The sequence below is a fragment of the Adiantum capillus-veneris genome, chromosome 23, assembly GCF_014529385.1.
Source record: "Adiantum capillus-veneris isolate H3 chromosome 23, ASM1452938v2, whole genome shotgun sequence".
NCBI lineage: Eukaryota > Viridiplantae > Streptophyta > Polypodiopsida > Polypodiales > Pteridaceae > Adiantum > Adiantum capillus-veneris.
Window position 1 is genome coordinate 116,430,322 of NC_140953.1, and position 12,923 is coordinate 116,443,244.

General features: G+C 44.0%; 1 protein-coding gene across 1 annotated transcript in view; it reads right to left on the reverse strand.

Annotated features, from left to right (window-relative positions):
• Nucleotides 1-3,625: 3,625 nt before the first annotated feature.
• The window catches only part of LOC147428418 (uncharacterized), a 50,502-nt gene continuing 41,204 nt past the window's right edge, over nucleotides 3,626-12,923 (reverse strand). The window contains exons 4-5 of the mRNA XM_086496672.1: nucleotides 4,630-4,696; nucleotides 3,626-4,540 (exon numbers count right to left, since the gene is read on the reverse strand). Of these exons, the coding sequence (XP_086352798.1) occupies nucleotides 4,299-4,540; nucleotides 4,630-4,696 (309 nt within the window). The 3' untranslated portion in view covers nucleotides 3,626-4,298. The remainder of the gene's footprint in view (nucleotides 4,541-4,629; nucleotides 4,697-12,923) is intronic.

Sequence of the window (12,923 nt, forward strand, 5' to 3'; positions counted from 1 at the left end):
AATTTTTTTGATATGCTGGCGATCACCAAAGCTCACCCAAATCGGAGAAAAGTGAGCAGACGTGTGTTGCGATACTAGCGACTATGCCCGGGAGGACGCAACCTGCTCTGATACCAATTGTTGAAAATAGGGTTGCATGGAAACACACAGCTTGGAGAAGATGAAGAAGCTCAAGGCACACAACATAGAGTATGTATTGCTTAGTGCACAATGGAAAGATAAGTTAACCCTAGGATGGACATATATACAATGCACGGGAGAAAAAACCTCCTAGTGAGGGAAAAAATGGCCCGACGGTCCTAAGTGTGTTCACACACGTCACTACCACATGTATATGGTAACATGATGCTCACAAAAGCTCACCTAAATCTAAGAAATTGAGTAGGTAAGGTGCTTGTGACATTGACGACTATGTGCATAGGGGACACAATCTGCATTGATACCAATTGTTGTAATTAGGGTTGCAAGAATACACACATAGCTTGGACATGGAGAAGAAGATCAAGGGACTCATGAGAGAGTCAATTACTAAGTGTTTAAATACAAGATAAGATAACTCTAGAGTGATGGGACATATATACACAATGCATGGAAAAAAAAACCTCCTAGTGAAGGAAAAAAGTACCCTACCAGGTCAATGTGTTCACACACATCACTACCATATATATGGCAACAGGAAGCATACGGTCACTGTCCTATTGAATCGAACCAATCATTAATACTCTAGGTTGCACTTGTGTGACACTCATTGTGAGACTACTTGGTTGAAAGTTAAAGGGAGTACCTAAGCCCAAGACTATTGCACTCATCTACACAAGTCCATGTTCCATAGTTGTGAGAGCTTTAATGTGAAAACAAGGGCCGAGTTGTGGGAAGATAATATATATATCAACTATTTGCACAGAATTTTGCATGTGAAAGAAACTAAAAGCAAGAAACAATTATAAAGAGGTAAACACCGCAATAAAGACATTTGGCCATTAGCTAGACTCAAGAGAAAAGGGTGTGTTATATTTGGACAGAATCTATAGATATGGGGTTTTTTAATAAGTCCTCGAACGTACATGATATATAGAGTTACATATAGTAAACTCCCCAACAGTAAACTTGACTTTGACCATTCATTAACGCTAATTTGACATAATTTTTATAAGATGAATCAGGGAGTCTAGAGTTAATATCAAAAACCATCAGAGGTGTCTACAAAGGCTTAAGTAGAAGACTTAGTAGCTCCTAATTTCTTTAAAATATAAAATTGGTAATATGTAGCAAGCTCAATACACCTGCTACATTCTCCATTGAACTCTTATGTCTTTGAGAAAATTTGGGAACCGAATGCCTATTGTCAATGAAGATTATGATCTAGCCACCTTGGTGAATGCATTTAGCACTTTGGAAAACTCAAGCAACCAACTCTCTTTACTGGCGACCAAATTATGCGATGTGAACCCCTCAGGGCAATGATCTTGATACAAGCAAATGCTCATGTAAGCACCTATAAGAAAAGAACATTAGGACATTCCAGGAGGAAGCAAAACTACTATACATCTAGAAATAATGTTGCTACAATTGCTTCCAAAGCTTTCCACAACCCTCAAGGGAAATGGTGCAAAATTAGTTAGCTAAAATTTTCATATATTCACAAGCTATTGCACAAAAGATTGGAAAATTTGGCTATCAACAAACCCAAATCCAAAACTATCATCATTAAATAAGCAAGAAGATATCATGACTAAACCAGAACAAGAATCCATAAAGGCCAAGCTAGTGTGGCAATTAAAAGCCTTGTGCCCAACAAATGAACCTAATGACTTGCATGCATGCAAATGTCTATCATTCTACCTATGCATTAGAGACTTTTTTCACTTTTCACCCATGCACTCACCATGTAGGATGACTCAACAAACAACTCAACTTCAACTCAACACTTATGATAGTAAATTGTTTGTCAACCTCAACACCCAAATTAATCAAAGTCATTCTCCAATTTTTCTACTAAAGAGCCTTGGAAGGTGAGGTGATAGAGTAGAGAGCACTAAATAAGGATCACACACTCCAAAGTAGCAATGGTGCCTCCTTGCTTGACTTGGGACCACCCCTAGCTATTTGGCATCTCTCTATATAAACGAGAGTATGAAATGAAAGGGGGGAGGGTCTCTCTCTCTCTCTCTCTCTCTCTCTCTCTCACACACACACACACACACACACACACACACACACACACACACACACACACACACACCATCATCATGCCTATAAAATGGTGATCTTCAACAAACACCAAAGAAACCAAAAATAGATATTCGAAGGTGCAATTCACATAGAGTGTTTCTGTTCAACAAATACCTCAAAGGCCAAAATTGAAAGATTCAAATACTAAGAGATTGACTAGAACCTTTAATAATTAACAAGATGGCCACATAAATTGACTTCGTGCGTATACATCTTACTCGGGTTAAAATCGTGTGGAGTTGCTTGCTTGGTATAACTTCTTATTTGAATTGTTCTCCCTAGTATCCTCACACCAAAATGATGATAACAATTGACACCAAAAGAAAAAATGGGAACCATTTTTCCCTCTATCGTGTCATAGCAAAGATTTTACGGTTATTGATAAATGAAACATGCATCAAGGCAATGTTTGAATACCTTTACACTTTTGCTACATTTGTTCATGTATTTGCATTACACTCCATTGCAAAAGGCCACATACTTACAAGGATGAGCCTCAAAGCCATGAAACTTGGATAGCACATACCAAATGTTATAGATAGGGGGAAACTTTCATATGAGAGAATGCAAAAGAGATCACAGCAAAAACACTTAGTATATCAAGAAAACTACTTTGTTTAGTTTAATACCTATGGAAGGCACTCAGAAAATACTAATGATGCTCAATAGTTGTTCATCCTTGTCCTAATCGATCGGGGCTCTATCAGTGCCTTTTTAATTTGTGTTGAAAAAGATAAACTCAGCGAAAAGAATGTTTTGGACAAAGATTGAAAACTAAATCAATTGGAGTTTACAAGTAGTTTGATATTTTTATTACATGCAACAGTTTTAGGTAGCATGAGGTGTCTTCTTGACTGCCTGTTCTTCACACAATCTAGAAATGGACAACAATGATTTAACAAGTAGCTTACTTTTGTCCAAAATCCTAAACCCTATAATTTTATTTACTCTGCATAAACCCGTCTTCTCTCTCACCAACACACATTCTATAATGGTACAAAGCCATCATCGAAACAGCCTTGTTGAAAGACATTACCCTAACTGACAAAAAACAAAGAACTAGGACATTAAAAAGCTAGAAAGGAAAGTTAAAGAAAATGAAAGCTCATTTACAATGGCGTAGCATTGAAAACAGCCAAACAAGAGAGTAAATCAAACTTTTTTGTTTCCGTTTTCTGTGAAATGTTATGTTCTTTTGGCTTCTCTTAGAATGAGAAGATTTGGTACCTTCATCAACCTCTCTAAACTAACCACAATAAGAACATGCTCAGCCAAACATACACAAACGGTATCAAATTCCCCCAACATGCTCAAAGCATATTTATGTGTGATTTACGCTACTGATCATTTTTGAGTGAGAGTCCATAGAAACTCTTCTTGAAGACACACGCAATGATCGTTAAATCCTTGCATAAGATTATATTGTGTAGGAAAACTCAATGAGGAAAAATTCAAACATTGAAGTAGCAAAGCCAATTTCTTTTCTTCTGCTCAAAGACTCTCAATCAAAGTAAGGTGTCTAGCAATCAAAATCCCAAGATATAAACCCGATATACGTTACTCCTTTGTAGAGGTATGGAAGCTTGTCCTAAATTATGCCTCCGATGCCGAATCCACTTCAGTCAAGACTGCACACGACTTCGTTGAAGGTCTCAAGAGAGCATCTAGCCCATGTGAAGCCCCATGCATTTCCATGTGAAGCCAAGAGGCTGGCTACCCACTTGGACTACTTTCTTGATGACTGCACACGACTTCGTTGAAGGTCTCAAGAGGGCATCTAGCCCATGTGAAGCACCATGCATTTCCATGTGAAGCCATAAGCACACCTACCCACCTAGACTACCTTCCTCATGAACTCCAAGAGAAGGTAGGTTGATTGAATGGAATAGTATGCCTCGCTTATGAAATCGTCAACAAGATTTAGTTGGACAACGGAGGGAGAGAACAAGTGGAGGCTATATTGCTCACAAGCACTACCGAGGGCAGTCATCACATACACGAGGCCACAGGAGGACACCTTGCACCAACTACACCTCAGAATCATATAACTACCAAGTTGTGCACTGCTACGAATACGCTTCACGCATTTTCTTCACCTTGCTCTTGGTTAAGGCGTCTCGCCTGTAGGGTTTGTCTTTCTCCTTCTCTTTTATGAAAGAAAGTAGCAAAAGAAATCCCCAGAGAGCAAAGCCACCTGCCCAGCCTCCACCACCACCACCACCTCCACCTCCGCCGCCATCATCACCACGCCCAGGCCCACCTCCAGTTCCACCATCATCCAGCTTTGGAAGATTTTCCTTCTGCCGTGCTGTATACATTCCAACATCACTTGAGATTTTCTTCCCTCAGTTTCGAAGAAAATATGCCAAAACCAACCTAAAAATTTACTACGCATACCTTGGGCAGGACTTTTCGTTGAGACTGGATTCTGGATAGTCTGCTGCTCAGCGGAACATCTATCTGCCTGCAAGAAGAGGTCAATCACATTAAATAAACAGCTCTAGGCTGAAATTTAAGAAACAACATTTACTAGTAAAAACTGCATTTTGAATGGTCCGCTGCTCAGTGATGCTGTATACTGGGCTCAGCGATGAAAAATATATATACACACACTTAACACACACAGCCAACTTGGCAGTGCCACATGGTAGCCAGAGAATGGCCAGCTGTGAAGTGATTCACAAAGAGAAGCCAATCAAGCATTGTTCATAAGGGCAGCAAACTACACATTGCCACATGCCAGCTACAGCGGCCAATACCTAGGTATACAAAGAAAATAGTGATTGAGTCTTAAAATATACGGACAGCCACCTGGGAATCCAGAATCCCCCCCGCATGTCACGCTCGCCCGGAGTCAGACTTGTGTCCCTTGATTCAATCTGCCTCCTTTCTGCACTTGCTCCTCTTATCCGGTCAGAAAAGTCATGCCATAACATGCAATGGGTGGCTCACCCTAAGGAGGTGTACATGGGGGATACGTTGAAGAGCAGCTTAGGAGATCCAACATTTCCTTTTGAACCTACTTTGAGAAGACGGTTGAGATCTTCTCATGCTATCTCCATTTAGCACTCTACTCTCCCACATCCAAAGCGAGTCATTAACACTAAGTGCAATAGAAGCTCTCCCAGTTCCGCTCAGAGCCTAGATGTTTATGCAGAAGTTCCTCACCCCCCTACTATTGTACACCGTCCAACACCCCCACCCCCAGTATGGTACTAGATGGAGCTTGCTACGTTTGCATACCATGATAATAAATTCAATGCATACAGGGCTGCATAATGAGCCCCTAGTGATAGAGTTCCATCCCCTCCTATAAGTTTGCTAAAATCCCATATCCCAGCATGTCAGGTGTAGTGGAATTGAATGATGAAGATCTAGGTTTTACACTTCCACAAATCCTTTTCTTTCCTTCCTTGCGTTAGTAATTCCTTTTAGCTTGAATGATGGTTCCTTTTACTTTTCCTTGAAGAGAGGGAATACGAGTGCGGTAGAGATGTATAGAGGGAGAGAGAAAGAGATCTCGATGGCGGCAATGATGGACAGCAATGGAGCTCTATGCCGGCGAGAGAATGACCGAGGGGAGGCTCAATAGGCTGCCGAAGTACCGGACCGCATGTGGAACGGGCTTGCATTTAGCAGATCTCGCACTTCTCTGCGACGAATGGGCTGAAAACTGAAAATGCTATGCTGAAAGCCCTAGGGCTGCAAGCTGAGATTGCTAGCTGATCTACTCCCAAAACGCTGGCTGGACTGTAGGCTGAGAACGCTAGGCCTGATGTTGGCAAAAACGCTAAACTGCCTTGCTCATCTGCTAGCGCTCTACAATCTGCTGAAATTGCTGGCCCTCTTGGTCCCTTTATAGGCCAGGAATTGGGCTTATGAGTTTATTTAAGCTTAGGTAGGGCAACCCGTCCACCACACCCAACAAATAAATCATTACATTGATTTATTAAAAAATTAGGCCAGGGGGTTCAGTTTTGGGTGAAACTATCGCACATCTGCCCACCCGGGAATGGCTTGTTGGATTCCGCTAACCTAGAACTACATGCACATCGTGCCAAATGCCCACCGTAGTGAATAACATCTGTCAAAATGCGTGTACAACCATTTATGCAAGAGGGTTCCAAAACTGGAAAACCTAATCTAATGGACTCGTCTAGACATGCACCTCCTACGAACATGCACACAAAATTGCCGGCACTAATCCTCCTAGGATTCTACACACTCCTATCCAGGAAGAAAGGAAAAAATGGCTTTGGAAGTCGATGAAGCATTGACATCCCCTCTTCCTTAAGGTACCAATCTGCATTGCCTCCTTGTATGAGGCTAGCAAATTCGAATAGTCGGTGAAAAATTCCTTGTCCACCCAAGCTGCTTCATGTGTCCCTCGATCCTTGAATTTGAGGAAATGTTGCTTTGCTTCCTTCTTCTTATTGCCACATTGTAATGGAAGTATCAAAGAACGCTTCAACTTAGTGACAATGATCTCCGGCGGTGGTTCTTTCGGATTGCTCCTTGGAAGTCCACCCTTGTGGCGGCAATTCGTCAGGTCCACTATGGAAACTCGTTGTGCCTTCTGAAGACACTCCAAAGGAACGGCCATTTGAGGTCTCGGCTTCTGGAATTTGACAATCCTTGTCTTGAGTGCCCTGAGATCCACACAAAACTGAATCAGGTTGGTTTCTTACGAACAAAGAGAACTGGTAACCCAAAAGACCGTACCATGGAAGGGCGAAGCCTTCTAAACAAGAAGTCACCTAGTTATGGCTTCTCTTTATCCAATTGATTTTTTTTTTAACCTACATGTTCCTTGGAAGGGCGAAGCCTTCTAAACAAGAAGTCACCTGGTTATGGCTTCTCTTTATCCGATTGATTTTTTGTTTTTTACCTCCGCGTCATGCAATTGGTTGTAGACAATGTCCATAGGTCGATGGGGAGGGTGTGTACGGGAATGATGATCTTGGGAAAGCATGCAATCGACCTTCAGAAACCCTTCACTATACCTGTCAGAAATACCCAAGTTCCTTGATGTGGGGTCCATGCCTTAAGAAAACCCCTACATCGGGAGGGGGCCATAACATTTGATGAGTTCATCCTCTTCTAAAGTCCACTTCTGCTTAGCCTCTTGCTCTACCACACTCATAGCATTCACTTGAGGGGTAGAGTCAGAAGTTGACGTAGTAGAGTTTTTCCTTTTAGATTCTTTCTTAGGACATTCCTTTTTCATGTGACCTACTACATGACAATGAAAACACCTATCCTCCAACCGTTTCATATCTGATTTCTGCAGTTGTCGACCTAACTGAGACACACAGTTAGCATACGACATCACAGGTTTACCTTGTTGAGACAAAGCCCGAAAATCCTCTTTTAATCGCTTTAAGTATTGTAAAGGTAAGAATCGAGTCTTTAGATCCTCCTCGAACTACTCCCAACTAGGCTCGGGAGGGGGAACGAGGAGACTCGGAATGGGCTGCCTAGTGGGCCTCCTCCTCCTCCTCCTCCATCCACTCATCCTTCCAAGTGATGGCATTGCCCGTGCGATGCATGGAAGCCAAGAGAAATTTGTTATTATTAGACTCTTTAACAACCGCAAAATAGGATGTAAATTGATGCAACCAAGAATAAATGACCATAGCATCCATCTTACCATCATACTTACTAAACGTGATCTTCTCGCGAATGGGTTCATTGGTCGTCCAGGTAGCATTGGTCACCTCCTCGATGGTCTTTGCAAGATTTTCATAATCGAGCTCCAAAAAAAGGGGTATCCGATTGCACCGCCAAAGTGGTGATGAGATCACGCATGGTTGCCTCTCCAACCTACGACCCTCGGCTTCGGGCCGCCAATCGACGCTTCTCACGCTCTGCCACTCCCACCTGCTCTTGTCGACGTGTCTCTTCTTACTGCATCATTATCTCCATCATCATCCGCATCATAGTATCCATGGGACTTGGTGTCAAGATGGAGGGTAGGAGAAGGGCTAACAGGATGATCCATTGGTGGAACTTGCTAACCTTCTTGATTGGTGGAGGTTTCCATACCGCTACGAGTCTTGACCATGCAAGAATTTCCGTTCTCGATTCAAGGAAGGTCGCAGACTAATCTTCGGGAGACTATCTACCCCCTTGTCGGTGCACCTTGCATGCAACACCCGATATACAATTGGTTGCTATTTTCCGATGCTCAAGGCGCATGGTCCCAAGCTACAATTCCACGAGAGGGAGGAGTATACATCGAAGGGTTGCCTTGCTAGCGCTCTGCAATCAACTGAAAATGCTGGCCCTCTTAATCTCTTTATAGGCAGGAATTGGGCTTATAAATTTATTTAGGCTTAGGTAGGGTAATCCGTCCATCACATCCAACAAATAAATCATTAAAATGATTAATTAAAAAGTTAGGAAAGAAGGGAGTTTAGTTTTGGGTGAAACTGTTGCACATCTGTCCATCCGGGAATCGGATCAACGCAGAGAATGGCTCGTTGGATTCCTCTAACCTAGAACTACATGCAAGTCATGCCAGATGCCCACCGTAGTGTAATAACATTTGTCAAAACGCGTGTATAACCATTTATGCAAGAGGGTTCCAAAATGGAAAAACCTAATCTAATGAACTCGTCTGGACATGCAGGTCTTGTGAGCAGGCTCACAAAATTGCCGGTACTAATCCTCCCAGGATTCTAGACACTCCTATCTAGTAAGAAGGGGAAAACTGGCTCTGGAAGTCGATGAAGCATGTCCACGTGGCACACAGAGCCATGTGCATGTGACATCCCCTCCTCCTTAACGTGAGATACGGGTACCAATCTGCATGGCCTCCTTGTATGAGGCTAGCAAATCTGGATAGTTGGTGAAAAATTCCTAGTCCATCCAAGCCGCTTCATGTGTCCCTCGATGAGGAAATGTTGCTTTGCTTCCTTTTTCTTATTTCCATACTGTAATGGAAGCATTAGAAAACGCTTCGACTTGGTCACAATGATCTCAGATGGTTCTTCTTTTGGATTGCTCCTTGGAAGTTCACCCTTGTGGCGGCAACTCGTCAGGTCCATTGTGGAAACTCGCTGTGCTTCCTGTAGACGCTCCAAAGGAACGGCCATGTGAGGTCCCGGCTTTCGGAATTTGACAATCCTTGTCTTGAGTGCCCTGAAGTCCACACAAAATTGAAATGAGGTTGGTTTCTTACGAACAAAGAGAGCTGTTAACCCAAACGACCGTACCTTGGGACAGCGAAGCCTCCTACGTGTTCTGCGTCATGCAATTAATTAGAGACAATGTCTATAGGTCGATTGGGAGGGTGTGTAGAGGAGTGATGATCCCAGGAAAGCACGGAATTGACCTTCAGAAACTCTTCACTATACCTTTCAGAAATACCCAAATTCCTTGATGTGGGGTTGACATAGACGACCGCCTCTTGGGATCCTCGACGTAGCTCTCTGTTTTCCTGAATGTGAGATGAGAGGGAGAGGGGGAATACCGCTCTCGCCTCGAACGAGGACGGGCTGCGACAAATTATCTTTGATGCAAAATGTGAGCTTCTCCCAATCGATAACGGGCTTGAACCTGCAAAACCACTTAATGCCCAAAATGATATCACATCCTCCAAGTTTAGAGACTACAAAACGACAGGTAAATTGAGTCTGTTGAATGACCAATTTGACATCATTAACTTCTTGAGAGATCGAAGCGTCCATGCCTTTAGAAAACCCCAAAATCGGGAGGGTGGGGATGGGAGAAGTCTGAAGACGTGCACGTTTCACAAGAGATTCACTTATGACATCATGAGAACTTCCAAAATCAAACTATACAATGACCCTTTGACCGTTCACATGTCCATAACATTTGATGAGTTAATCCTCTTTGAAAGTCTTCTCCTGCTTAGCTTCTTGCTCAACCACACTCATAGCATTCACTGGAGGGGTAGAGTCAGAAGGTGACGTAGTAGAGTTTTTCTTTTTAGATTCTTTCTTATGACGTTCCTTTTTCATGTGACCTACTACGTGACAATGAAAACACCTATGTTCCTTTGTATACAATGCTTGTTCTTCCTCACTTAATTGACTGCCTAAAACTCCTTGAGCAATCTTTTCATCAGGTGTGAGTTGAGGTTTATCAAATTTTCCTTTACCTTATCCTTAGATTTATCGCTCTTTGCCTGAGATTGAGATGGAGAATTAGATTGAGAAGAAGAATTGGAAGAGTTCTATTTATTGTTACCATTCCCATTAATATTCTTGTCCTTAGACAAGTGTCATGAGACAAAGAGTTACCATTGTGCTTCATCTCTTGGACTTGAGACAAGCGTATAGCTTCTTGCAATGTCTTCGGATCACCGGCTTCCACATCAAACTTGATCGAGTAGTCCAATCCAAAGAGAAAAGCCTCCAACCTTTCCTCATCCGATTTCCGCAATTGTCCACCTAACTCAAACACACAATTAGCATACGACATCACAGGTTTACCTTGTTGAGACAAAGCCCTAAAATCCTCTTTTAATTGCTTCAAGTACTGTGGAGGTAAGAAGAGAGTCTTTAGATCCTCCTCGAACTCCTCCCAACTAAGCTCGAGAGGGGGAACCAGGAGAGACTCGGAATGGGCTGTCTTGTGGGCCGCCTCCTTCTTTTCCATCCACTCATCCTTCCAAGTGATGGCATCACTCGTGAGATGCATGGAAGCCAAGAGAACTTTGTTATCATCAGACTCTTTAACAACCGCAAAAAAGGATGTATATTGATGCAAACAAGAATAAATGACCATAACATCCATCTTACCGTCATACTTACTAAACGTGATCTTCTCAGGAGTGGTCATCTGTGTAGCAAGGATTTCCACTTTTGGTCAAGGAATGTTGCAGACTAATCTTCGCGAGACTATCCCCCTCGTTGGCGCACCCCGCATGCAACAACCGGTATACAATTGGTTGCTATTTTCCGATGCTCAAGGCGCATGGTCCCAAGCTTGCAGTTCCAAGAGAGGGAGGAGTATACACCGAAGGACTACCTTGCTTATCAGCTACCGCTCTGCAATCTGCTGAGAATGCTCGCCCTCTTGGTCCCTTTATAGGCCACGAATTGGGCTTATGAATTTATTTAAGCTTAGGTTGGGCAATCCGTCCACCACACCCAACAAATAAATCATTAAATTGATTTATTAAAAAGTTAGGCCAGGGGGTTGAGTTTGGGTGAAACTCTCGCACATCTGCCAACCCGGGAATCCGATCGACGCGGGGAATGGCTCGTTGGATTCCTCTAACCTAGAACTACAGGCACGTCATGCTAGATCCCCTCCGTAGTGTAATAACATCTGTCAGGTTCCAAAACTGGAAAACCTAATCTAATGGACACGTCCGAACATGCATGTCTTGCGAGCAGGCTCACAAAATTGCCATTACTAATCTTCCTAGGATTCTACACACTCCTATCGAGGAAGAAGGGAAAAACTGGCTCTGGAAGTCAATGAAGCATGTCCACGTGGCACACAGAGCCATGTGCACGTGACATCCCCTCCTCGTTAACACGAGGTACAAGTTTCGATCTGCATGGCCTCCTTGTATGAGGCTAGCAAATCTGAATAGTTGGTGAAAAATTCCTCGTCCACCGAAGCTTCTTCATGTGTCCCTTGATCCTTGAATTTGAGGAAATGTTGCTTTGCTTCCTTTTTCTTATTGCCACACTGTAATGGAAGCATCACAAAACGCTTCGACCTATGGTGGGCTCAACGGGGTCGGGCGAGGGGACTTCATTGGAGTTCCTCTGTGGCGGAGCATGAGCCTCCATCTGTGTCTGCTGCTGTGAAGAAAAGGCGGAGAAACGTCGATGAAGAGGGAAACTCCTGCGGGACCGAGCACGTCAAGGATGTTGGCGAGGCCCGACAAGCAGGAATGAAAATAAAATGGAGCGGGAGGGGCAATGGCTAAAGGTAAAATGCAGGAAGGCGGGCGCGGCAGGCGGACACGATTGCGGCGGGGGACAGCGGGCGGGCAATGGGACAAGCAGAAAGAGGGGGTCTGGCGACGGGCAGCGGGGAAGGGGTGGGTAGCGGGTGTGGCTGGCGAAAGGCAGCAGGTAGGCGACGGACAGACAGCGGGTGTGGCAGCGGGTTGGGAGACCGCGCAGGGGGCGGGCAGGGATGCTGCACGCGAGAGGGTAGGCAGGGGGGCTACGCAAGGGGGGGGGGGGGGGGGGGGGCGGCGATGGCGACAGGGGGTGGGGGTGCGAGCAGCAGCAGCGAGCGAGCAGTTCATTTTCTCGTACTCAAAATTTCCTCACGTGTCAAATTTAATTGACTGTCCACCTTCCCCCAGGTTGACTTCTTTGACCGGGTCAGGAGGTGTAGTTGGAGAGGGTGCTTCAGAAGATGAAAAGTGAGCTGCCTCTTGGAGCTTCGAGACATCATGGACTTGTGTTTTATCGATTGGAAACTCTGCATATTCCTCTTGTAGCCATCCTGGTGGAAGCTCCTCGAAGGGTAAGTCTTCAGACACAGACATAGCAGAGTGCTTTTGAGTGGGCGCGACGTCAGACCCAGGAGTTGTTAGAGGAAGAGGTGAAACATTTGCGAGCTCATGCAGAGGAGATTTCTTCCCCCTTCGGTGATGTGTTATAGGTTCACCAAGGCCGACGGCTTCCATCAGAGGAACACTTGAATCATGGTCATCAGGGACAAACACACTTGCTTCTTTGACTGACACACTT